The following is a 25,120-nucleotide window of genomic DNA, read 5'->3' as shown; positions in this document are numbered from 1 at the left end:
GGTCAGGGAGGTGACAAAGAACCCGATGGTCTCTCTGACAGAGCTCCAGAGTTCCTCTGTGGAGATGGGAGAACCTTCCAGAAGGTAAACCATATCTGCAGCACTCCACCAATCAGGCATTTATGGTAGATGGTCAGACGGAAGCCACTCCTCAGTAAAAGGCAAGTGACAGCCCGCTTAGGTTTGCAAAGGAACCTAAATGACTCTCAGACCATGAGAAACAAACATGTCTCCCAGTCTGATGAAACCAAGTTGAACTCTTTGGCCCCAATGCCAAGAGTCACATCTGGAGAAACCTGGCACCATCACTACGGTGAAGCATGGTGGTGGCAGCATCACGTCTGGAGAAACCTGGCACCATCACTACGGTGAAGCATGGTGGTGGCAGCATCACGTCTGGAGAAACCTGGCACCATCACTATGGTGAAGCATGGTGGTCACGTCTGGAGGAAACCTGGCACCATCACTATGGTGAAGCATGGTGGTGGTAGCATCACGTCCGGAGAACCGGGCACCATCACTACGGTGAAGCATGGTGGTGGTAGCATAACGTCTGGAGGAAACCAGACACCATAACTACGGTGAAGCATGGTGGTGGCAGCAGTCATGATCAAGGCAAAGATGAACAGAGGAAAGTACAGAGAGATGAAACGTAACAAATGCACTGTATAAAACACTTCATTCCACCTACTTGTTTCTGTGAGGTTGACAGTTTGGTCCAGTCCTCCCGCAGCATCTTCATCTTGCCCTGAGGGGAAAAAGGTGACAGCATTATAACAGGTGCGTGTTATACAGTTACATTTAGATTACATAACAACCATCTCTTTAACGCTGGTATAATGGAATGTGTTAAAAGAATATTATATTTTCATCCCATTGACTCACAACTCATGAAAAGTATTTGATTACTGGACACAGATACCAACCTGTGTCGCCCCCGGACTCCTCAGTACCAACCTGCGTGCCCCCCTCTTGACTCCTCAGTACCAACCTGCGTGCCCCCACCCCCCTCTTGACTCCTCAGTACCAACCTGCGTGGTTCCCCCTCTGGACTCCTCAGTACCAACCTGTGTGGTTCCCCCCTCTGGACTCCTCAGTACCAACCTGAGTGCCCCCTCCCCCTCTGGACTCCTCAGGACCAACCTGTGTGGTTCCCCCCTCCTGGAGTGGTCCCCCTCTGGACTCCTCAGTACAACCTGGACTCCTCAGGACCAACCTGTGTGGTCCCCCCTCTGGACTCCTCAGGACCAACCTGTGTGGTTCCCCCTCTGGACTCCTCAGTACCAACCTGTGGGTCCCCCCTCTGGACTCCTCAGTAACTCCTCAGTACCAACCTGTGTGGTCCCACCCCCTCTGGACTCCCTCAGTACCAACCTGAGTGGTCCCCCCTGGACTCCTCCCGTACCAGTGGTGGTTCCCCCCCTCTGGACTCCTCAGTACCAACCTGCGTGGTCCCCCCTCTGGACTCCTCAGTACCAACCTGCGTGGTCCCCCCCTCTGGACTCCTCAGTACCAACCTGCGTGGTTCCCCCCTCTGGACTCCTCCGTACCAAACCTGTGTGGTCCCCCCTCTGGACTCCTCAGTACCAACCTGTGGTGGTCCACCCCTCTGGACTCCTCCCAACCTGGTGGTCCACCCCCCTCTGGACTCCTCAGTACCAACCTGTGTGGTCCACCCCCCCTCTGGACTCCTCAGTACCAACCTGTGTGGTCCACCCCTCTGGACTCCTCAGTACCAACCTGAGTGGTCCACCCCCCTCTGGACTCCTCCCAGTACCAACCTGTGTGGTCCACCCCCCTCTGGACTCCTCAGTACCAACCTGTGGTCCACCCCCTCTGGACTCCTCAGTACCAACCTGAGTGGTCCACCCCCCTCTGGACTCCTCAGTACCAACCTGTGTGGTCCACCCCCTCTGGACTCCTCAGTACCAACCTGTGTGGTCCACCCCCCTCTGGACTCCTCAGTACCAACCTGGTGGTCCACCCCCTCTGGACTCCTCAGTACCAACCTGTGTGGTCCCCCCCCCTCTGGACTCCTCAGTACCAACCTGTGTGGTCCACCCCCTCTGGACTCCTCAGTACCAACCTGTGTGGTCGTCCCCCTCTGGACTCCTCAGTACCAACCTGTGTGGTCGTCCCCCCTCTGGACTCCTCAGTACCAACCTGTGTGGTCCACCCCCTCTGGACTCCTCCAGTACCAGCCTGTGTGGTCGTCCCCCCCTCTGGACTCCTCAGTACCAACCTGTGTGGTCCACCCCCCTCTGGACTCCTCAGTACCAACCTGTGTGGTCCACCCCCCTCTGGACTCCTCAGTACCAACCTGTGTGGTCCACCCCCCCCCTGGACCCTCAGTACCAACCTGGACTCCCCTGGACTCCTCAGTACCAGCCTGTGGTCCCCCCCCTCTGGACTCCTCAGGACCAGCCTGTGTGGTCCCCCTGGACTCCTGGTACCAACCTGTGTGGTCCACCCCCCTCTGGACTCCTCAGTACCAACCTGTGTGGTCGTCCCCCCTCTGGACTCCTCAGTACCAACCTGTGTGGTCCACCCCCTCTGGACTCCTCAGTACCAACCTGTGTGGTCCCCCTCTGGACTCCTCAGTACCAACCTGTGTGGTCCACCCCCCTCTGGACTCCTCAGTACCAACCTGTGTGGTCCACCCCCCCTCTGGACTCCTCAGTACCAACCTGTGTGGTCCACCCCCCCCTCTGGACTCCTCAGTACCAGCCTGTGTGGTCCCCCCCCCCCCTCTGGACTCCTCAGTACCAACCTGTGTGGTCCACCCCCCCCCCCCTCTGGACTCCTCAGTACCAACCTGTGTGGTCCACCCCCTCTGGACTCCTCAGTACCAACCTGTGTGGTCCCCCCCTCTGGACTCCTCAGTACCAACCTGTGTGGTCCACCCCCCTCTGGACTCCTCAGTACCAACCTGTGTGGTCCCCCCTCTGGACTCCTCAGTACCAACCTGTGTGGTCCACCCCCCTCTGGACTCCTCAGTACCAACCTGTGTGGTTCCCCCCTCTGGACTCCTCAGGACCAACCTGTGTGGTCCACCCCCTCTGGACTCCTCAGTACCAACCTGTGTGGTCCACCCCCCTCTGGACTCCTCAGTAACTCCTCAGTACCTGTGTGGTTCCCCCCTCTGGACTCCTCAGGACCAACCTGTGTGGTCCACCCCCCCTCTGGACTCCTCAGTACCAACCTGTGTGGTCGTCCCCCCTCTGGACTCCTCAGTACCAACCTGTGTGGTCCCCCCTCTGGACTCCTCAGTACCAACCTGTGTGGTTCCCCCCTCTGGACTCCTCAGGACCAACCCGTGTGGTCCACCCCCCTGGACTCCTCAGTACCAACCTGTGTGGTCCACCCCCCCCTCTGGACTCCTCAGTAACTCCTCACCAACCTGTGTGGTTCCCCCCTCTGGACTCCTCAGGACCAACCTGTGGTCCACCCCCCTCTGGACTCCTCAGTACCAACCTGTGTGGTTCCCCCTCTGGACTCCTCAGTACCAACCTGTGTGGTCGTCCCCTGGACTCCTCAAAATGTTCTGCCATGAAGATGTTAAGGACGACCGGGGACGTTTGGGTTTGCCAAGACTGTTCAACTCCTAAAAGTGGAAGATGTTGGTCAAGTCAGACGAGTCACCAGGAACATTTCAGTGGCACAACATCAGAACACACCACTACTAATACTATCACAAGGCCTTAGTAGTATGCCATTACATTCACTAGGAGGGGCCTGTCATGCCAAAGTGTCCACGGCCCACAGCACATCACTATGAAGTAGAGGTCGACCGATAATGATTTTTCAAAGCCGATACAGATTACTGGAGGACCGAAAAAGCTGATTATAATAACAATTACAACAATACTGAATGAACACTTATTTGAACTTAATATAATACATCAATAAAACCAATTTAGCCTCAAATAAATAATGAAACATGTTCAATTTGGTTTAAATAATGCAAAAACAAAGTGTTCTTAACTGACTTGCCTAGTTAAATAAAGATTAAATAAAGGTGTAAAAAATAAATTAAAATACAATTTAAAAAATTTGGCCAAATCGGTGTCCAAAAATACAGATTTCCGATTGTTATGAAAACTTGAAATCGGCCCCAATTAATCTGCCATTCTGATTAATGGGTCGACCTCTACTATGAAGATCAATGAGCTACACTCACCCTCTTCCTCCTGATGGCTTTCCTCTTGGCCAGCCTCAGTCTCCTCTCCTGTTTCAGAGCAGCAGCCTGTGCAGGTGTGAGCTGCGACTGGTACCCCTGCATGTCCACCTTAAACTGTTCCCTGGCAACCACTGACGCCTGTTGAAAAGGCTGTGGGGGAAAGTCAACATGTATTTAGCTAATTAACCACACAAGTCTGTCCACAGTACAACAACACTGATATGTCAATTTCAGGTAGGCTATAAGTCAAACAGCCTATTTTCAGTTATTTAAATACTGGCAAGTACATCCATGTTGGTAGGAAGTAGACGCATGACAGTCTGTGTCGTCTTCTCTGATGGAAGGTGCAAACATGGACTACAGAAGTGTCAAATGTACTCTCCGTCACACACGGAGAAAGAAGATATCTGGGGGCCCTGCTGTCCATGGTGTCAGGGTCTGGGGGCCCTGCTGTCTGTCCAAGGTGTCAGGGTCTGGGAGGATGCTGTCCAAGGTGTCAGGGTCTGGGGCCCCTGCTGTCCGGGGGCCCTGCCCAGCCTTGCTGTCCACGGCGTCGGGTATGGGGGGGCCTTGCTGTCCACGGCGTCAGGGTATGGGGGGCCTTGCTGTCCACGGCGTCAGGGTATGGGGGCCTTGCTGTCCACGGCGTCAGGGTATGGGGGGCCTTGCTGTCACGGCGTCAGGGTATGGGGGGCCTTGCTGTCCACGGCGTCAGGGTATGGGGGCCTTGCTGTCCACGGCGTCAGGGTATGGGGGGCCTTGCTGTCCACGGCGTCAGGGTATGGGGGGGGCCTTGCTGTCCACGGCGTCAGGGTATGGGAGGGGGCCTTGCTGTCCACGGCGTCAGGGTCAGGGCTTGCTGTCCACGGCGTCAGGGTATGGGGGGCCTTGCTGTCTACGAAGCGTCAGGGTATGGGAGGGTGCCCTGCTGTCCAAGGTGTCAGGTTCTGGGGGCCCTGCTGTCCACAGGTGTCAGGGGTCTGGGGGGCCCTGCTGTCAGGGTCTGGGGTGCCCTGCTGTCCAAGGTGTCAGGGTCTGGGGGTGCCCTGCTGTCAAGGTGTCAGGGTCTGGGGTGCCCTGCTGTCCAAGGTGTCAGGGTCTGGGGTGCCCTGCTGTCCAGGTGTCAGGGTCTGGGGTGCCCTGCTGTCCAAGGTGTCAGGGTCTGGGGTGCCCTGCTGTCCAAGGTGTCAGGGTCTGGGGTGCCCTGCTGTCCAAGGTGTCAGGGTCTGGGGTGCCCTGCTGTCCAAGGTGTCAGGGTCTGGGGTGCCCTGCTGTCCAAGGTGTCAGGGTCTGGGGTGCCCTGCTGTCCATGGTGTCAGGGTCTGGGGTGCCCTGCTGTCCAAGGTGTCAGGGTCTGGGGTGCCCTGCTGTCCATGGTGTCAGGGTCTGGGTGCCCTGCTGTCAGGTCTGGGGTGCCCTGCTGTCCAAGGTGTCAGGGTCTGGGGTGCCCTGCTGTCCAAGGTGTCAGGGTATGGGGGGCCCTGCTGTCCACGGCGTCAGGGTCTGGGGTGCCCTGCTGTCCATGGTGTCAGGGTCTGGGGTGCCCTGCTGTCCATGGTGTCAGGGTCTGGGGTGCCCTGCTGTCCAAGGTGTCAGGGTATGGGGGGCCTTGCTGTCCACGGCGTCAGGGTCTGGGGTGCCCTGCTGTCCATGGTGTCAGGGTCTGGGGGTGCCCTGCTGTCCATGGTGTCAGGGTCTGGGGTGCCCTGCTGTCCATGGTGTCAGGGTCTGGGGTGCCCTGCTGTCCATGGTGTCAGGGTCTGGGGTGCCCTGCTGTCAGGGTCTGGGGGCCTTGCTGTCCACGGCGTCAGGGTATGGGGGCCTTGCTGTCCACGGCGTCAGGGTATGGGGGGGGGCCTTGCTGTCCACGGCGTCAGGGTATGGGGGGCCTTGCTGTCCACGGCGTCAGGGTATGGGGGGCCTTGCTGTCCACGGCGTCAGGGTATGGGGGGCCTTGCTGTCCACGGCGTCAGGGTATGGGGGCCTTGCTGTCCACGGCGTCAGGGTATGGGGGGCCTTGCTGTCCACGGCGTCAGGGTATGGGGGGGGCCTTGCTGTCCACGGCGTCAGGGTATGGGGGGCCTTGCTGTCCACGGCGTCAGGGTATGGGAGGGGCCTTGCTGTCCACGGCGTCAGGGTATGGGAGGGGGCCTTGCTGTCCACGGCGTCAGGGTCAGGGGGGCTTGCTGTCCACGGCGTCAGGGTCTGGGGGCTTGCTGTCTACTGAAGTGTCCCTACTGAATCAAGACACAACCTACCTGTTTCTGGTCTGCTGTCAGAGTTCTCCACTGCTGTCCACAGTGTCAGGGTCTGGGGGCCTTGCTGTCCACAGTGTCAGGGTCTGGGGGGTGGGGGGGGCCTTGCGGTCTACTGAAGTGTCCCTACTGAGTCAAGACACAACCTACCTGTTTCTGGTCTGCTGTCAGAGTTCTCCACTGCTGTGCAATCTTCCTTATCACATCGACAGATTTGACATCTGAAACTCACATCAACATTAACTCAGTGATGTGTGAAGACAAATGAATGAGTGAAGCTGTAGAGATACTGTCCATTCTAACACCAGTCACCTGGATACTCCCTGACAACGAGAGGTTGTTGCTGTTTCACAAATCTCATGTATCCGTTCAGGGGCCTCTTAGGGGGAGCGCCTGCAATGGTGGTCAAACTCTTTACAGCTGGGATCACATTGACGAACCTGCAACACACACAACACATTATCCCTACAACACATTATCCCTACAACACATTATCCCTACAACACATTATCCCTACAACACATTATCCCTACAACACATTATCCCTACAACACATTATCCCTACAACACATTATCCCTACAACACATTATCCCTACAACACATTATCCCTTGTAATGGAAAAATTGCAAGATTATGTTATAATGCTTTTATTGCATCATGGTTGTGTTATGCAACAGAATAGAGTATTTTGTTAACTATTGTGTGTGTGTTCTACTGAGGATGGGCTTCTGGGAGATTACACTGACTGGAGATTTACGATGTCTTTGGGTGATAAAACCTAAAGAGCATTCCAGAGAATGAGGTAATGTTTCTGTTCTATACCGTATCAGGAAGAGTAGCTGCTGCCTTGGCAGGAACTAATGGGGATCCATAATAAACCCCAGGAAGAGTAGCTGCTGCTGATCATTCCAGAGAATGAGGTAATGTTTCTGTTCTATACCGTAGCAGGGTGAGATGGACCAGACACTGGTCTATACAATGACAACTGTTGACACAGCAGATGCTGTCTGCTATGTATTATAGATAGATACCTTTCATACAAATCTTAGCCTGGTGACCCATTCTATGTATTATAGATACCTTTCATACAAATCTTAATCTTGTGACCCATTCTATGTGTTATAGATACCTTTCATACAAATCTTAACCTCGTGACCCATTCTATGTATCTGTTGTTCGTCATATAGGCTGAGAGGGGTGCATCTCGGCTATAAAGGATCTACTTTTGTGTTGTCACTTTTCAATGGTTCATTAGAAATGGTGCATCATTGAGAGGGGTGTATTAGAAATGGTGCATCATTGAGAGGGGTGTATTAGAAATGGTGCATCATTGAAAGGGGTGTATTAGAAATGGTGCATCATTGAAAGGGGTGTATTAGAAATGGTGCATCATTGAAAGGGGTGTATTAGAAATGGTGCATCATTGAAAGGGGTGTATTAGAAATGGTGCATCATTGAAAGGGGTGTATTAGAAATGGTGCATCATTGAAAGGGGTGTATTAGAAATGGTGCATCATTGAGAGGGTGTATTAGAAATGGTGCATCATTGAAAGGGGTGTATTAGAAATGGTGCATCATTGAAAGGGGTGTATTAGAAATGGTGCATCATTGAGAGGGGTGTATTAGAAATGGTGCATCATTGAAAGGGGTGTATTAGAAATGGTGCATCATTGAGAGGGGTGTATTAGAAATGGTGCATCATTGAAAGTCAAATGCTATTGCAAGGCTCTCATTGTTAAAGATTTAGTTTAAGTATAACTCTGACTTGTGTGATAAGTTTGTCTCTCCTCATTTGATACTAGAGAAATGAGCCACCACACCACAATACATAATCCCTACTACACACTAGGTGTCGACCGATTAATTGGTATGGCCGATTAATTGGGGCCGATTTCAAGTTTTCATAACAATCTGAAATCGGTATTTTTGGACACAGATGTTTTTATTATTTATTTATTTAACTAGGCAAGTCAGTTAAGAACACATTCTTATTTTCAATGACCGCCTAGGAACGGTGGGTTAACTGCCTTGTTCAGGGGCAGAACGACAGATTTTCACCTTGTCAGCTCAGGGGTTCCAATCTTGCAACCGCACAGTTAACTAGTCCAACGCTCTAACCATGGCACTCCACAAGTAGCCTGCCTGTTACGCGAATGTAGTAGAAGCCAAGGTAAATTGCTAGCTAGCATTAAACTTATCTTATAAAAACAATCAATCATAATCACTAGTTATAACTACTGATCCAGTTTATCAGGCAATATTAACCAGGGAAATTGTGTAATTTCTCTTGCGTTCATTGCACGCAGAGTCAGGGTATATGCAACAGTTTGGGCTGCCTGGCTCGTTGCGACCTAATTTGCCAGAATATTACGTAATTATGAAATAACATTGAAGGTTGTGCAATGTAACAAGAATATTTAGACTTAGGGATGCCACCCGTTAGATAAAATACCGAACGTTTCCGTATTTCACTGAAATAATAAACGTTTTGTTTTCTAAATGATAGTTTCCGCATTTGATCATATTAATGACCAAAGGCTCGTATTTCTGTGTGTTATTATGTTATAATTAAGTCTGATTTGATAGAGCAGTCTGACTGAACAGCAGCAGGCCCGTAATCATTCATTCAAACAGCACTTTCGTGAGTTTTGCCAGCAGCTCTTTGCAAGCGCAGCGATGTTTAGTCAGCCAACAATTGTGCAAGTTCTCCCACTTAAAAAGTTGAGAGGCCTGTAATTTTCATCATAGGTACATTTACATTACATTTAAGTCATTTAGCAGAAGCTCTTATCCAGAGCGACTTACAAATTGGTGCATTCACCTTATGACATCCAGTGGAACAGCCACTTTACAATAGTGCATCTAAATATTTTAAGGGGGGGGGGGGGTGAGAAGGATTACTTTATCCTATCCTAAGTATTCCTTAAAGAGATGGGGTTTCAGGTGTCTCCGGAAGGTGGTGATTGACTCCGCTGTCCTGGCGTCGTGAGGGAGTTTGTTCCACCATTGGGGAGCCAGAGCAGCGAACAGTTTTGACTGGGCTGAGCGGGAACAGTACTTCCTCAGTGGTAGGGAGGCGAGCAGGCCAGAGGTGGATGAACGCAGTGCCCTTATTTGGGTGTAGGGCCTGATCAGAGCCTGGAGGTACTGAGGTGCCGTTCCCCTCACAGCTCCGTAGGCAAGCACCATAGTCTTGTAGCGGATGCGAGCTTCAACTGGAAGCCAGTGGAGAGAGCGGAGGAGTAGGGTGACGTGAGAGAACTTGGGAAGGTTGAACACTAGACGGGCTGCGGCGTTCTGGATGAGTTGTAGGGGTTTAATGGCACAGGCAGGGAGCCCAGCCAACAGCGAGTTGCAGTAATCCAGACGGGAGATGACAAGTGCCTGGATTAGGACCTGCGCCGCTTCCTGTGTGAGGCAGGGTCGTACTCTGCGGATGTTGTAGAGCATAAACCTACAGGAACGGGCCACCGCCTTGATGTTAGTTGAGAACGACAGGGTGTTGTCCAGGATCACGCCAAGGTTCTTAGCGCTCTGGGAGGAGGACACAATGGAGTTGTCAACCGTGATGGCGAGATCATGGAACGGGCAGTCCTTCCCGGGAGGAAGAGCAGCTCCGTCTTGCCAAAGTTCAGCTTGAGGTGGTGATCCGTCATCCACACTGATATGTCTGCCAGACATGCAGAGATGCGATTCGCCACCTGGTCATCAGAAGGGGAAAGGAGAAGATTAATTGTGTGTCGTCTGCATAGCAATGATAGGAGAGACCATGTGAGGTTATGACAGAGCCAAGTGACTTGGTGTATAGCGAGAATAGGAGAGGGCCTAGAACAGAGCCCTGGGGGACACCAGTGGTGAGAGCGCGTGGTGAGGAGACAGATTCTCGCCACGCCACCTGGTAGGAACGACCTGTCAGGTAGGACGCAATCCAAGCGTGGGCCGCGCCGGAGATGCCCAACTCGGAGAGGGTGGAGAGGAGGATCTGATGGTTCACAGTATCGAAGGCAGCCGATAGGTCTAGAAGGATGAGAGCAGAGGAGAGAGAGTTAGCTTTAGCGGTGCGGAGCGCCTCCGTGATACAGAGAAGAGCAGTCTCAGTTGAATGACTAGTCTTGAAACCTGACTGATTTGGATCAAGAAGGTCATTCTGAGAGAGATAGCGGGAGAGCTGACCAAGGACGGCACGTTCAAGAGTTTTGGAGAGAAAAGAAAGAAGGGATACTGGTCTGTAGTTGTTAACATCGGAGGGATCGAGTGTAGGTTTTTCAGAAGGGGTGCAACTCTCGCTCTCTTGAAGACGGAAGGGACGTAGCCAGCGGTCAGGGATAAGTTGATGAGCGAGGTGAGGTAAGGGAGAAGGTCTCCGGAAATGGTCTGGAGAAGAGAGAGGTACACTTAAACTATGACAGACAAAATGAGGGGGAAAAAATCCAGAAAAATCACATTGTAGGATTGTAGATACAGACCTGTAACTTCTTCTTTAAGAGGCTCCTCTGTCCTCCATTCGTTACCTGTATTAATGGCACCTGTTTGAACTTGTTATCAGTATAAAAGACACCTGTCCACAACTCCAAACTCCACTATGGCCAAGACCAAAGAGCTGTCAAAGGACACCAGAAACAAAATTGTAGACCTGCACCAGGCTGGGAAGACTGAATCTGCAATAGGTAAGCAGCTTGGTTTGAAGAAATCAACTGTGGGAGCAATTATTAGGAAATGGAAGACATACAAGACCACTGATAATCGCCCTCGATCTGGGGCTCCACGCAAGATCTCACCCGTGGGGTCAAAATGACCACAAGAACGGTGAGCAAAAATCCCAGAACCACACAGGGGGGACCTAGTGAATGCCCTGCAGAAAGCTGGGACCAAAGTAACAAAGCCTACCATCAGCAAGGGCATTGAAGATGAAACGTGGCTGGGTCTTTCAGCATGACAATGATCCCAAACACACCGCCCGTGTAACGAAGGCTTCGTAAGCTCCTGGAGTGGCCTTGCCAGTCTCCAGATCTCAACCCCATAGAAAATCTTTGGGGGGAGTTGAAAGTCTGTGTGCTCAGCAACAGCCCCAAAACATCACTGCTCTAGAGGAGATCTGCATGGAGGAATGGGCCAAAATACCAGCAACAGTGTGTGAAAAGCTTGTGAAGACCTACAGAAAACATTTGACCTCTGTCATTGCCAACAAAGGATATATAACAAAGTATTGAGATAAACTTTTGTAATTGATCAAATACTTATTTTCCACCATAATTTGCAAATCAATTCATTAAAAATCCTACAAATGTGATTTTCTGGATTTTTTTCCCCCTCATTTTGTCTGTCATAGTTGAAGTGTACCTATGATGAAAATTACAGGCCTCTCATCTTTTTAAGTGGGAGAACTTGCACAATTGGTGGCTGACTAAATCTTTTTTATATACAGTGGGGCAAAAAGTAAGAAATCGACGCCCAAAAATACCCGAATTAAATCGGCCATTCCTATTAATCCGTCGACCTCTAATCGAGAGCATCCTGACAGGTTGCATCACTGTCTGCTACGGCAATTGCTCGGCCTCAGACAGCGAGACACTACAGAGGGTAGTGCGTAAGGCCCAGTACATCACTGGTGCAAAGCTGCCTGCCATGCAGGACCTCTACACCAGGTGGTGTCAGAGGAAGGCGCTAAAATTGTCAATGACCCCAGCCATAGACTGTTCTCTCTACTACAGCATGGCAAGCGGTTACCGGAGTGCCAAGTCCAGGACAAAAAGGCTTCAACCATTTTTACCCCCAAGCCATAAGACTCCTGAACAGGTAATCAAATGGCTACCTGGACTATTTGCATTGTGAGCCCCCTCAACCCCTCTTTTACGTTGCTGTTACTCTCGGTTCATCATATATGCACAGTCACTAACTATACATTCATGTACATACTACCTCAATTGGCCGACCAACCAGTGCTCCCACACATTGGCTAACCGGGCTATCTGCATTGTGTCCAGCCACCCGCCAACCCCTCTTTTATGCTACTGCTACTCTCTGTTCATCATATATGCATGGTCATTTTAACCATATCTACATACTACCTCAATCAGCCTGACTAACCGGTGTCTGTAGAAGCCTCTCTACTGTTTATAGCCTCGCTACTGTTTTTCACTGTCTTTTTACTGTTGTTTTATTTCTTTACTTACCTATTGCTCACCTAACACCTTTTTTGCACTATTTGTTAGAGCCTGTAAGTAAGCATTTCACTGTAAGGTCTCCACCTGTGGTATTCGGCACACGTGACACACAATAATGTTTTACCATGTTTTGTGCTGCTGCCGTGTTGTTGTCTTAGGTCTCTCTTTGTGTAGTGTTATGGTATCTCTTGTTGTGATGTGTTTTGACGTAGATTTTTAATTTAAAAAATATTTCACCTTTATTTAACCAGGTAAGCTAGTTGAGAACAAGTTCTCATTTACAACTGCGACCTGGCCAAGATAAAGCATAGCAGGGGCGACAGAAACAACAACACAGAGTTACATATGGAATAAACAAGTGTACAGTCAGTAACACAATAGAAAAAAAGAGTCTATATTTTTATTTTACCTTTATTTAACTAGGCAAGTCAGTTAAGAACAAATTATTTTCAATGACAGCCTAGGAACAGCACCTGTTCAGGGGCAGAACTACAGATTTGTACCTTGTCAGCTCGGGGATATGAACTTGAAACCTTTCGGTTAATAGTCCAACGCTCTAACCACTAGGCTACCCTGCCGCCCCTATATACAGTGTGTGCAAATGGCATGAGGAAGTAAGGCTATAAATATGCCATAGTAGCAAAGTAATTCAAATTTAGCAGATTAACACTGGAGTGATAGATGTGCAGATGATGGTGTGTAAGTAGTGATACAGGTGTGCAAAAGAGCAGCAAAGTAAATAAAAACAATATGGGGATGAGGTATGGGGATGAGGAGGTAGGGTGGGTGGGCTATTTACAGATGGACTATGAACAGCTGCAGCGATCGGTTAGCTGGTCAGATAGCAGATGTTTAAAGTTATTGAGGGAAATGTAAGTCTCCAGCTTCAGCTATTTTTGCAATTCGTTTCAGTCACTGGCAGCAGAGAACTGGAAGGAAAGGCGGCCAAAGGAATTGCTGGCTTTGGGGATGACCAGTGAGAAATATCTGCTGGAGCGTGGGCTACGGGTGGGTGTTGTTATCGTGACCAGTGAGCTGAGATAAGGTAGAGCTTTACCTAGCACAAACTTATAGATGACCTGGAACCAGTGGGTCTGGCAAAGAATATGTAGCGAGGGCCAGCCGACTATAGCATACTGGTCGCAGTGGTGGGTGGTGTAAGGTGCTTTGGTAACAAAACAGATGGCACTGTGACAGCAAATTGGATTTCGTCTGAGTAGAGTATTCAAAGCCATTTTGTAGATGACATCGCCGAAGTCGAGGATCGGTAGGATTGTCCGTTTTACTAGGGTAAGTTTGGTGGCGTGAGTGAAGGAGGCTTTGTTGCGACATAGAAAGACGATTCTAGATTTGATTTTTATTGAAGATGTTTGATATGAGTCTGGAAGGAGAGTTTACAGTCTAGCCAGACACCTAGGTATTTGTAGTTGTCCACGTATTCTAGGTCAGAACTGTCCACTGTAGTGATGCTAGTCGGGCGGGCAGGTGCGGGCAGCGAACGGTTGAAAAGCATGCATTTGGTTTTGCAGGCGTTTAAGAGCAGTAGGAAGCCACAGAAGGAGTGTTGTATGGCATTGAAGCTCGTTTGGAGGTTAGTTAACACAGTGTCCAAACAAGGGCCAGAAAGGAGCAGATTTCTGGGTGTGGTAGAATAGATTCAGGGCATAATGTGCAGACAGGGGTATGGTGTGGTGCGGGTACAGTGGAGGTAAGCCCAGGCACTGAGTGATGATAAGAGAGGTTGCATCTCTGGTCAAGCTGGTTATACTACGTGAGGTCACCGCATGTGTGGGAGATGGGACAAAGGAGGTATCTAAGGCATGTAGTGGGATTACCCTAAACAACAGTATACAAGACATTAACATTTGAGAGAGGCATAAAGCAATCACAGGTGTTGATTGGAAGAGCTAGCTAAGTCAACAACTGGTAAGACAACAGCTAATCAGCTAAGACAACAACAACAGGTAAAATTGAGATGAATGGGCAGAGAGGGTCAGTTAACTAGACACAGGGCCTGAGTTCGGAGCTAGGGAAGACAGATAAACGAAGGTAAACAAAGTGGAGTACCTTGATGAATTTACAGTCCAGCAGGCACCAGCCCCCGTCCAAACAGGAGGCCTTTTGCAGTCATTGGAAATAATAAGAATTTGTTCTTAACTGACTTGTCCATTTTTAAAGGTTAAAAACACTTGAAAAAAAAAACATGTCATTGGATACCAGTCAGTGCCAGTCAAGCTAACCTTGGCTAACCTTAACTAGCTAACTAACTAGGCTATAATTAGACTAATACTGGCGTGATAGCTGGAAATAAAGCAATTCCTTTGCACAATTTGTTTTATGAATGTCCAAAAATCTAAAATACCAATTATAAATTGTACAGGGTGGCTTACTAACTATCTACCTAACATATCTATCTTGACAACGGGAAGTTTAGCTCCTTATGTTACCTTGGAAGACTGGATGCGTGGGAGAAGAGACTGAATGACTTTTTCAAAAGGCAAACCCCAGAAAACATGAGAGCGAAAGGTGCCATGTCTGGTTGACTAGACGGTCGGGATACAGCTTTGACAACAATGGTACTGTCCCGGACTGACTGGCTCACAAGTTCCTCGTTGTTTATTAGCTACCTAATTCAATAATGTCCGTTTGCCCCTGCCATGCACGGATAACCCGCCTTCACTGCTCCGCTGCATTGTGGGAAAAGGTCATGGCCGTGTTTACGTAGTTTAAGATTCACTGCAGCACATTCACGAAAAATGGGAACGTCAACCAATTATTTATGTCAATAAATAATCAAGTGACTTTTGAATTACTCCAATAAATTGCTGTGTTCTTGACCCACGGGATTCATTTATATAAATTATATTTTTTGCGTTCTTGACCCATGGGTTTCATTTATATGAATTATATTTTTGCGTTCTTGACCCATGGGTTTCATTTATATGAATTATATTTTTTGCGTTCTTGACCCATGGGTTTCATTTATATGAATTATATTTTTTGCGTTCTTGACCCATGGGTTTCATTTATATAAATTATAAATGCTGCGATATTTTTTCTTTTTTTTCCACCTTTATTTAACCAGGTAGTCAAATTGAGAACAAGTTCTCATTTACAATTGCGACCTGGCCAAGATAAAGCAAAGCAGTTCGACACATACAGCAACACGGAGTTACACATGGAGTAAAACAAACATACAGTCAGTAATAAGTAGAAAAATAAGTCTATATACAATGTGAGCAAATGAGGTGAGATAAGGGAGGTAAAGGCAAAAAAAGGCCATGGTGACAAAGTAAATACAACATAGCAAGTCAAACACTGGAATGGTAGATTTGCAGTGGAAAAATGTGCAAAGTAGTGATAGAAATAATGGGGTGCAAAGGAGCTAAATAAATACAAAAGCGGGAGAGGTAGTTGTTTGGCCAAAATAATAGGTGGGCTATGTACAGGTGCAGTAATCTGTGAGCTGCTCTGACAGCTGGTGCTTAAAGCTAGTGAGGGAGCTAAGTGTTTCCAGTTTCAGAGAATTTTGTAGTTTGTTCCAGTCATTGGTTTTGGGGGTGACCAGACAGATATACCTGCTGGAGTGCGTGCTACAGGCGGGTGCTGCTATGGCGACCAGCGAGCTGAGATTTTTTACATTTTACATTTAAGTTATTTAGCAGACGCTCTTATCCAGAGCGACTTACAAATTGGTGTATTCACCTTATGACATCCAGTGGAACAGTCACTTTACAATAGTGCATCTAAATCTTAAAGGGGGGGGGGGTGAGAGGGATCACTTATCCCTCTCACCCCCGAGAGGGATAAGTAATCCGAGATAAGGGGGGCTTTACCTAGCAGGGTCTTGTAGATGACCTGGAGCCAGTGGGTTTGGCAATGAGTATGAAGCGAGGGCCAGCCAACAAGAGCATACAGGTCGCAGTGGTGGGTAGAAAATGGGGCTTTGGTGACAAAACGGATGGCACTGTGATAGACTGCATCCAATTTGCTGAGTAGAGTATTGGAGGCTATTTTGTAAATGACATCGCCAAAGTCAAGGATCGGTAGGATGGTCAGTTTTACAAGGGTATGTGTGGCAGCATGAGTGAAGAATGCTTTGTTGCGAAATAGGAAGCCGGTTCTCAATTTAGCTTTGGATTGGAGATTTTTGATGTGAGTCAAAAGCTCGTTTGGAGGCTTGTTAACAGTGTCCAAAGAAGGGCCAGATGTGTACAGAATGGTGTCGTCTACGTAGAGGTGGATCAAAGAATCACCAGCAGCAGGAGCGACATCGTTGATATATACAGAGAAAAGAGTCAGCCCGAGAATTGAACCCTGTGGCACCCCATAGAGACTGCCAGAGTAACAGGGGCAGACAAGCCCCCATCACACTTTCTGTAAGACAGCCTGATGCCCCTTGGCCATACCCAGTAACAGGGGCAGACCCATCACACTTTCTGTAAGACAGCCTGATGTCCCTTGGCCATACCCAGTAACGGGCAGACAAGCCCCCATCACACTTTCTGTAAGACAGCCTGATGCCCCTTGGCCATACCCAGTAACAGGGGCAGACAAGCCCCCATCCCACTTTCTGTAAGACAGCCTGATGCCCCTTGGCCATACCCAGTAACAGGGGCAGACAAGCCCCCATCACACTTTCTGTAAGACAGCCTGATGCCCCTTGGCCATACCCAGTAACAGGAGCAGACCCATCACACTTTGTTTGATCAGTTGAGCAACCCTCTGAATCTCCACCCAGTGGTCACACTCAACGTCAACAAAACTAAGGAGATGATTGTGGACTTCAGGAAACAGCAGAGGGAACACCCCTATCCATATCGATGGAACAGTAGTGGAGAGGGTAGCAAGTTTTAAGTTCCTCGGCATACACATCACAGACAATCTGAATTGGTCCACTCACACTGACAGCGTCGTGAAGAAGGCGCAGCAGCGCCTCTTCAACCTCAGGAGGCTGAAGAAATTCGGCTTGTCACCAAAAGCACTCACAAACTTCTACAGATGCACAATCGAGAGCATCCTGGCGGGCTGTATCACCGCCTGTTACGGAAACTGCTCCGCCCTCAACCGTAAGGCTCTCCAGAGGGTAGTGAGGTCTGCACAACGCATCACCGGGGCAAACTACCTGCCCTCCAGGACACCTACACCACCCTATGTTACAGGAAGGCCATAAAGATCATCAAGGACATCAACCACCCGAACCACTGCCTGTTCACCCCGCTATCATCCAGAAAGCGAGGTCAGTACAGGTGCATCAAAGCTGGGACCGAGAGACTGAAAAACAGCTTCTATCTCAAGGCCATCAGACTGTTAAACAGCCACCACTAACATTGAGTGGCTGCTGCCAACACACTGTCATTGACACTGACCCAACTCCAGCCACTTTAATAATGGGAATTGATGGGAAATGATGTAAATATATCACTAGCCACTTTAAACAATGCTACCTTAAATAATGTCACTTACCCTACATTATTCATCTCATATGCATATGTATATACTGTACTCTACATCATTGACTGCATCCTTATGTAATACATGTATCACTAGCCACTTTAACTATGCCACTTTGTTTACTTTGTCTACATACTCATCTCATATGTATATACTGTACTCGATACCATCTACTGTATGCTGCTCTGTACCATCACTCATTCATATATCCTTATGTACATATTCTTTATCCCCTTACACTGTGTATAAGACAGTAGTTTTGGAATTGTTAGTTAGATTACTTGTTGGTTATCACTGCATTGTCGGAACTAGAAGCACAAGCATTTCGCTACACTCGCATTAACATCTGCTAACCATGTGTATGTGACAAATAAAATTTGATTTGCACTAATTTCCCAGGTAGTGTCTTTCAGGAGTCAGCAGTTACAACAACTCAACTCACTGTGAGCATCATTCACTCTACTGAACATGTTGAGCCTTTAAACCAGTGTAATATTTAACTCATAATAAAACTAACTCATGCTTACCTCAGGACAAGTTTCCATGCTTTCAACAGCAGTGAATTAGAACACATGAGCATTAATAAAGTGTACCATTATTTAATTATACAAAAGTGCTAAACAGCATAAGCCATAACTGAAGCCCCTAAATCACTGTTAATGGCAGAGAATGTATTTCAATGTTTTAATGATACAAGTTCTGACTTAATGCTAAAACAACTAAAGTAGGTCCAGAATAGTTTGATACAATAAAACAAAACTGTTGGTTTGATTCCTCAATTTCCCTCTTTATGGGTGACAGTCAGCAGAGCCATGAGTATGTTGTACTGTAGCAGTAGGCCACAGTATTCTGATGACTAACAGTAGGCCACAGTATTCTGATGACTGGAACAGCAGGCCACAGTATTCTAATGACTAACAGCAGGCTACATTATTCTAATGACTAACAGCAGGCTACAGTATTCTAATGACTAACAGCAGGCTACAGTATTCTGATGACTAACAGCAGGCTACAGTATTCTGATGACTAACAGCAGGCTACAGTATTCTGATGACTGGAACAGCAGGCTACAGTATTCTGATGACTAACAGCAGGCTACAGTATTCTGATGACTAACAGCAGGTCACAGTATTCTGATGACTGGAACAGCAGGCCACAGTATTCTGATGACTAACAGCAGGCCACAGTATTCTGATGACTAACAGCAGGCTACAGTATTCTGATGACTGGAACAGCAGGCTACAGTATTCTGATGACTAACAGCAGGCTACAGTATTCTGATGACTAACAGCAGGCTACAGTATTCTGATGACTGGAACAGCAGGCTACAGTATTCTGATGACTAACAGCAGGCTACAGTATTCTGATGACTAACAGCAGGCTACAGTATTCTGATGACTAACAGCAGGCTACAGTATTCTGATGACTAACAGCAGGCTACAGTATTCTGATGACTAACAGCAGGCTACAGTATTCTGATGACTGGAACAGCAGGCTACAGTATTCTGATGACTGGAACAGCAGGCTACAGTATTCTGAATGTAACCGTGGGCTACAGTATTCTAATGACTTCCTCTTCCATTCATGAGACGAGAAACAAAAGTTCCCAAAACCAGGAAGTAGGGATAACAACAATGTCCAGTTGTTGTCCCCCATATCTATCACCCTTAATGTACATATGTGCAGTGTATACCCCCTGTAAACACAAAATCATCCATAGTTCATGGGTTCACATGATAAATGTTGACAGTACAATGTGTTCCATATCACCTAAGTTTACTTTCTATTACCAGAATGTACAGTGTTTTGTGACTTTAAAAAAAAAATCTTCAGGAGGGCCTTTACATTGCATACTTCTGAGTCCAATCTCTTGCTAGTCTGTTGTATCTGGAAACAAAATAAATACGGTTATCTCACAATAACAATGGCAGAAATAATATGAAACAAAGTTTAAATGTCATCTCTGTTGATTTGCTATAGAATGTTGAAATATACTGCAACGATCTAAATAGGTACCCCATTATTCAAAGAGTTTGGTTCCAGCAGCTCATTGGAGAAATAGGCCTAACACTTTACACAGTTACAATATACTCACTTCTCTTTGTCTAGTTTGTAGATCTGTGCTATGTCTGGAACTAAGGGGTCGTCCGGGTTTGGGTCACAAAGCAACGAACATATGGACAACAGCACTGGAAAACAGATGAAGCCACAGATGATGAAGTTGTGTCTTAAATGGTCATCGGCATTTCACATTCTATTCACAATCAGTGAGATTGTTCATTTGGATATTGTGATTTAATGATCGGGTTAAAGTCATAGGAGGGTTGTAATATTGTGATTTAATGATCAGGTTAAAGTTATAGGAGGGTTGTAAATAGAACATTCTACAAGTGTTGGATGGAACAATGTTTTAACATGGAACCAGGTGTGTCATTTCTACCAGTTAGCCAGCTACATTGTGGCAGCATGTGTAGTAAAGTACCAGCCCAGTTAACTCACCTTTTGATACAGTTAATGCTGGAGACCACTGGGATCGCAAGATGTCCAAGCAGATGCTCCCGTTACTGTTGATGTTTGGATGATAGATCTTTGTTGTGAATGCTACCTGTAGAAAGATGGACATGTGTTAATGTTCAATTTATCCACGAGGAACATTCTTTAGCAACAGTTTAATGATGTAATGACTTGCATAACAAATCAATTCTTACCTTTGGTGGCTTGAAGGGATAGTCGGTGGGGAAGTGGATTGTGAGAAAGAAGACACCACTTTGGTATGGACTATCACCCTAGGAATAATAGGAACATATATACATTGTTATAAATGATGAAAATGTACAATAAAATTATTTCAACATCCATTCAAACCTATTGTTCAGATGACCTATGTTGCAATCAAGAAACCACACACATCCTTTTGAAGTCATACTCACTGGCCCCATTATTGTTGCTTGCCAATGGAACACTGGAATATAGAAAGAGAACATGTATTAGGCCTATACAACCGGCCCCTCCAGGTAGGGCCTATACAACCGGCCCCTGCAGGTAGGGGCCTATACAACCGGCCCCTGCAGGTAGGGGCCTATACAACCGGCCCCTGCAGGTAGGGGCCTATACAACCGGCCCCTGCAGGTAGGGGCCTATACAACCGGCCCCTGCAGGTAGGGGCCTATACAACCGGCCCCTGCAGGTAGGGGCCTATACAACCGGCCCCTCCAGGTAGGGGCCTATACAACCGGCCCCTCCAGGTAGGGGCCTATACAACCGGCCCCTCCAGGTAGGGGCCTATACAACCGGCCCCTCCAGGTAGGGGCCTATACAACCGGCCCCTCCAGGTAGGGGCCTATACAACCGGCCCCTCCAGGTAGGGGCCTATACAACCGGCCCCTCCAGGTAGGGGCCTATACAACCGGCCCCTCCAGGTAGGGGCCTATACAACCGGCCCCTCCAGGTAGGGGCCTATACAACCGGCCCCTGCAGGTAGGGGCCTATACAACCGGCCCCTGCAGGTAGGGGCCTATACAACCGGCCCCTCTAGGTAGGGGCCTATACAACCGGCCCCTCTAGGTAGGGGCCTATACAACCGGCCCCTCTAGGTAGGGGCCTATACAACCGGCCCCTCTAGGTAGGGGCCTATACAACCGGCCCCTCTAGGTAGGGCCTATACAACCGGCCCCTCTAGGTAGGGCCTATACAACCGGCCCCTCTAGGTAGGGCCTATACAACCGGCCCCTCTAGGTAGGGCCTATACAACCGGCCCCTCTAGGTAGGGCCTATACCACCAGCCCAGGTCCCTCTAGGTAGGGCCTATACCACCAGCCCAGGTCCCTCTAGGTAGGGCCTATACCACCAGCCCAGGTCCCTCTAGGTAGGGCCTATACCACCAGCCCAGGTCCCTCTAGGTAGGGCCTATACCGCCAGCCCAGGTCCATCTAGGTAGGGCCTATACCACCAGCCCAGGTCCCTCTAGGTAGGGCCTATACCACCAGCCCAGGTCCCTCTAGGTAGGGCCTATACCACCAGCCCAGGTACCTCTAGGTAGGGCCTATACAACCAGCCTTCGTCCCTCTCCCCTTCACCGGATATAGACTACATTACCCTCAGAGTCCTAAACTTACAGTCTTCTCCCACGGGTCCAGCAGAGCACTGTGCTGGCGGATCCCTCTGCAGGTCATGAAGCTCCTAGGGGACAAAACAAGTCAGACAAGTAGTGCTAAGGGTTACACATGGAACTGAAAGCTGTCCTTGAGGACGAGGTCAGATACATTTTACATCCACGAAATAGCTGGGTTTCTTAACATGTCCCTAGTCATAGCTTTATTCGTAGATATATTTGACTGTAATAATGATAGGCCTACTTCATAATGCCCTGCCTTAGCTACAACCTCAAGTCAAATTAGACAAATTAGTTATCATTACAACATGAACAGGTGCTGCACCTAAATAAGTGTATTTAGCATGAATAGCTGTGTCCTGGAGAGGGGTTGAATGGCTGACAAAGAAAATTACAATCTAGTTTAGACGTGGTACATACCATGATATCATGTAATGCTAAACATTAAGATTGTGGGCCGTGTTAATTCATTGTTAACTAGCCTCCTCGTATGTGTGCAGTCTAGCTCGATAGCTGGCTATGTGGTTAGGATTAGAAATGAACCAATTATCTAGCTAGCGTAACATTAATAAACAATAACTTCCGATAGATGAGGTTCGGTTCGGCTAACGTTAGTTATCCAGTCACCCTGGCACAGCCATCCAGTCACCTTGGCACAGCCGGCACAGCTAGCTACCCTGGTACAGCCGGCACAGCTAGCCACCCTGGTACAGCTAGCCACAGCTAGCCACCCTGGTACAGCTAGCCACAGCTAGCCACCCTGGTACAGCTAGCCACAGCTAGCCACCCTGGTACAGCCGGCACAGCTAGCTACAGCTAGCCACAGCTAGCCACCCTGGTACAGCCGGCACAGCTAGCCACCCTGGTACAGCTAGCTTCAGCTAGCCACCCTGGTACAGCTAGCCACAGCTAGCCACCCTGGTACAGCCAGCTACAGCTAGCCACCCTGGTACAGCCAGCTTCAGCTAGCCACCCTGGTACAGCTAGCTTCAGCTAGCCACCCTGGTACAGCTAGCCACAGCTAGCCACCCTGGTACAGCTAGCCACAGCTAGCCACCCTGGTACAGCTAGCTTCAGCTAGCCACCCTGGTACAGCTAGCCACAGCTAGCCACCCTGGTACAGCTAGCTACAGCTAGCCACCCTGGTACAGCTAGCTTGAGCTAGCCACAATGCTAGCTAACCATCTTACCTTCTGTATTCTTTTCAGTGCCATGGTGACCGACTTAGTCAAATGCCCCCAAGGACTCGTCGACTTCGTATTTTCTTTAGATGTCTATTTAATAGTATTGCTTAAAAGGTAAAGGTATTTTATTTCCCTGAGTAGATCGCCAAGACAAGGGTGTGTGTATGTGGTTCTCTATTGTTTCCGCTTTCTGTTTACGGTCGGCTTTAAACAAGGGGGTTTGGGGGATTGTAGTTCCTCTTCGGGAAATGTAGTAGTGTTCCAGCTCCCAGTAGCATTATGCACAATGCATTTCTACCTTTCAACAATGATTGATTATTGAAATAACATATTTATTTCCCACTATCAATTAATTGATTATTGTATTTTTAAATAGTTAGCTCAACTGAGTGCGTGTGTGTTTACTACTTTTAAATAAGAATAAACCAACTTGACAAAGCACATTTCATAATTTTATACTTTATATCCTATTGTGTTGAGAGCTTCAAGTTCATTGGTGTCCACATCACCAACTAACATGGTCCAAGCACACAAAGACAGTCGTGAAGAGAGCACGACAAAACCAATTCCCCCTCAGGAGACTGAAAAGATTTGGCATGGGTCCTCAGATCCTCAAAAGGTTCTACAGCTGCACCTTCGAGAGAATCCTGACTGGTTGCATCACTGCCTGGTACAGAGGGTAGTGTGAACATCACTGGGGCCAAGTTTCCTGCCATCCAGGACCTCTATACCTGGCGGGGTCAGAGGAAGGACCAAAAAATTGTCAAAGACTCCAACCACCCTAGTCATGAACAAGTGGTACCGGAGCACCAAGTCTAGATCCAAGAGGTGTCTAAACTGCTTCTAACCCCAAGCCTCCTGAACATCTAATGAAATTTCTACCCAGAATATTTGCATTGCCCCTCTTTTACACTGATGCTACTCTCTGTAATTATCTATTTTTTATTTAACTAGACAAGTCAGTTAAGAACAAATTCTTATTTTCAATGACGGCCTAGGAAGAGTGGGTTAACTGCCTGTTCAGGGGCAGAACGACAGGTCGGGGATTCGAACTTGCAACCTTTCGGTTACTAGTCCAACGCTCTAACCACTAGGCTACCCTGCCGCCCCTATGCACAGTCACTACATGCACATACAGTTGAAGTCGGAAGTTTAGATACACTTAGGTTGGGGTCATTAAAACTCGTTTTTCAACCACTCCACACATTTGTTGTTAACAAACTATAGTTTTGGCAAGTCGGTTAGGACAAATACTTAATTTTTCCAACAATTGTTTACAGACAGATTATTTCACTTACAATTCACTCTATCACAATTCAAGTGGGTCAGAAGTTTACAGATGCTAAATTGACTGTGCCTTTAAACAGCTTGTAAATTCAAGAAAATTATGTCATGGCTTTAGAAGCTTCTGTTAGGCTAATTGACATTTTTCGAGTCAATTGGAGCTGTACCTGTGGATGTATTTCAAGGCCTACCTTTGAACTCAGTGCCTCTTTGCTTGACATCATGGGAAAATCTAAAGAAATAAGCCAAGACCTCAGAAAAAAAATTGTAGGCCTTCACAAGTCTGGTTCATCTATGGAAGCAATTTCCAAACGCCTGACTGTACCACGTTAATCTTTACAAACAATAGTACACAAGTATAAACACCATGGGACCACGCAGTCGTCATACCGCTCAGGAAGATGACGCATTCTGTCTCCTAGATAGAGATGAACGTACTTTGGTGCGAAAAGTGCAAATCAATCCCAGAACAACAGCAAAGGACCTT

The 25,120-nt window shown here is 48.1% G+C and overlaps 1 protein-coding gene and 1 pseudogene across 1 annotated transcript; both read right to left on the bottom strand.

Moving 5' to 3' along the window:
* Positions 1 to 691: 691 nt before the first annotated feature.
* LOC124026073 lies at positions 692 to 15,328 on the bottom strand (annotated as a pseudogene).
* Positions 15,329 to 18,637: 3,309 nt separating this feature from the next.
* On the bottom strand, positions 18,638 to 23,560 carry LOC124026074 (ubiquitin-conjugating enzyme E2 D4-like). Its single transcript, XM_046339244.1, has 7 exons — positions 23,356 to 23,560; positions 22,170 to 22,233; positions 20,985 to 21,016; positions 20,763 to 20,840; positions 20,554 to 20,659; positions 20,150 to 20,243; positions 18,638 to 19,941 (listed from the first exon to the last, which is right to left on the bottom strand). Exons 1-7 carry the CDS (start codon positions 23,377 to 23,379, stop codon positions 19,896 to 19,898), a joined length of 444 nt encoding a protein of 147 aa, XP_046195200.1. The 5' UTR covers positions 23,380 to 23,560; the 3' UTR covers positions 18,638 to 19,895.
* Between the last annotated feature and the right edge of the window lie 1,560 nt (positions 23,561 to 25,120).

This window comes from Oncorhynchus gorbuscha, unplaced genomic scaffold (genome assembly GCF_021184085.1).
Source record: "Oncorhynchus gorbuscha isolate QuinsamMale2020 ecotype Even-year unplaced genomic scaffold, OgorEven_v1.0 Un_scaffold_2560, whole genome shotgun sequence".
Classification (NCBI taxonomy): domain Eukaryota; kingdom Metazoa; phylum Chordata; class Actinopteri; order Salmoniformes; family Salmonidae; genus Oncorhynchus; species Oncorhynchus gorbuscha.
Note: the sequence above shows the minus strand (reverse complement) of the source record. Positions and strands in the feature narration are given on the sequence as shown.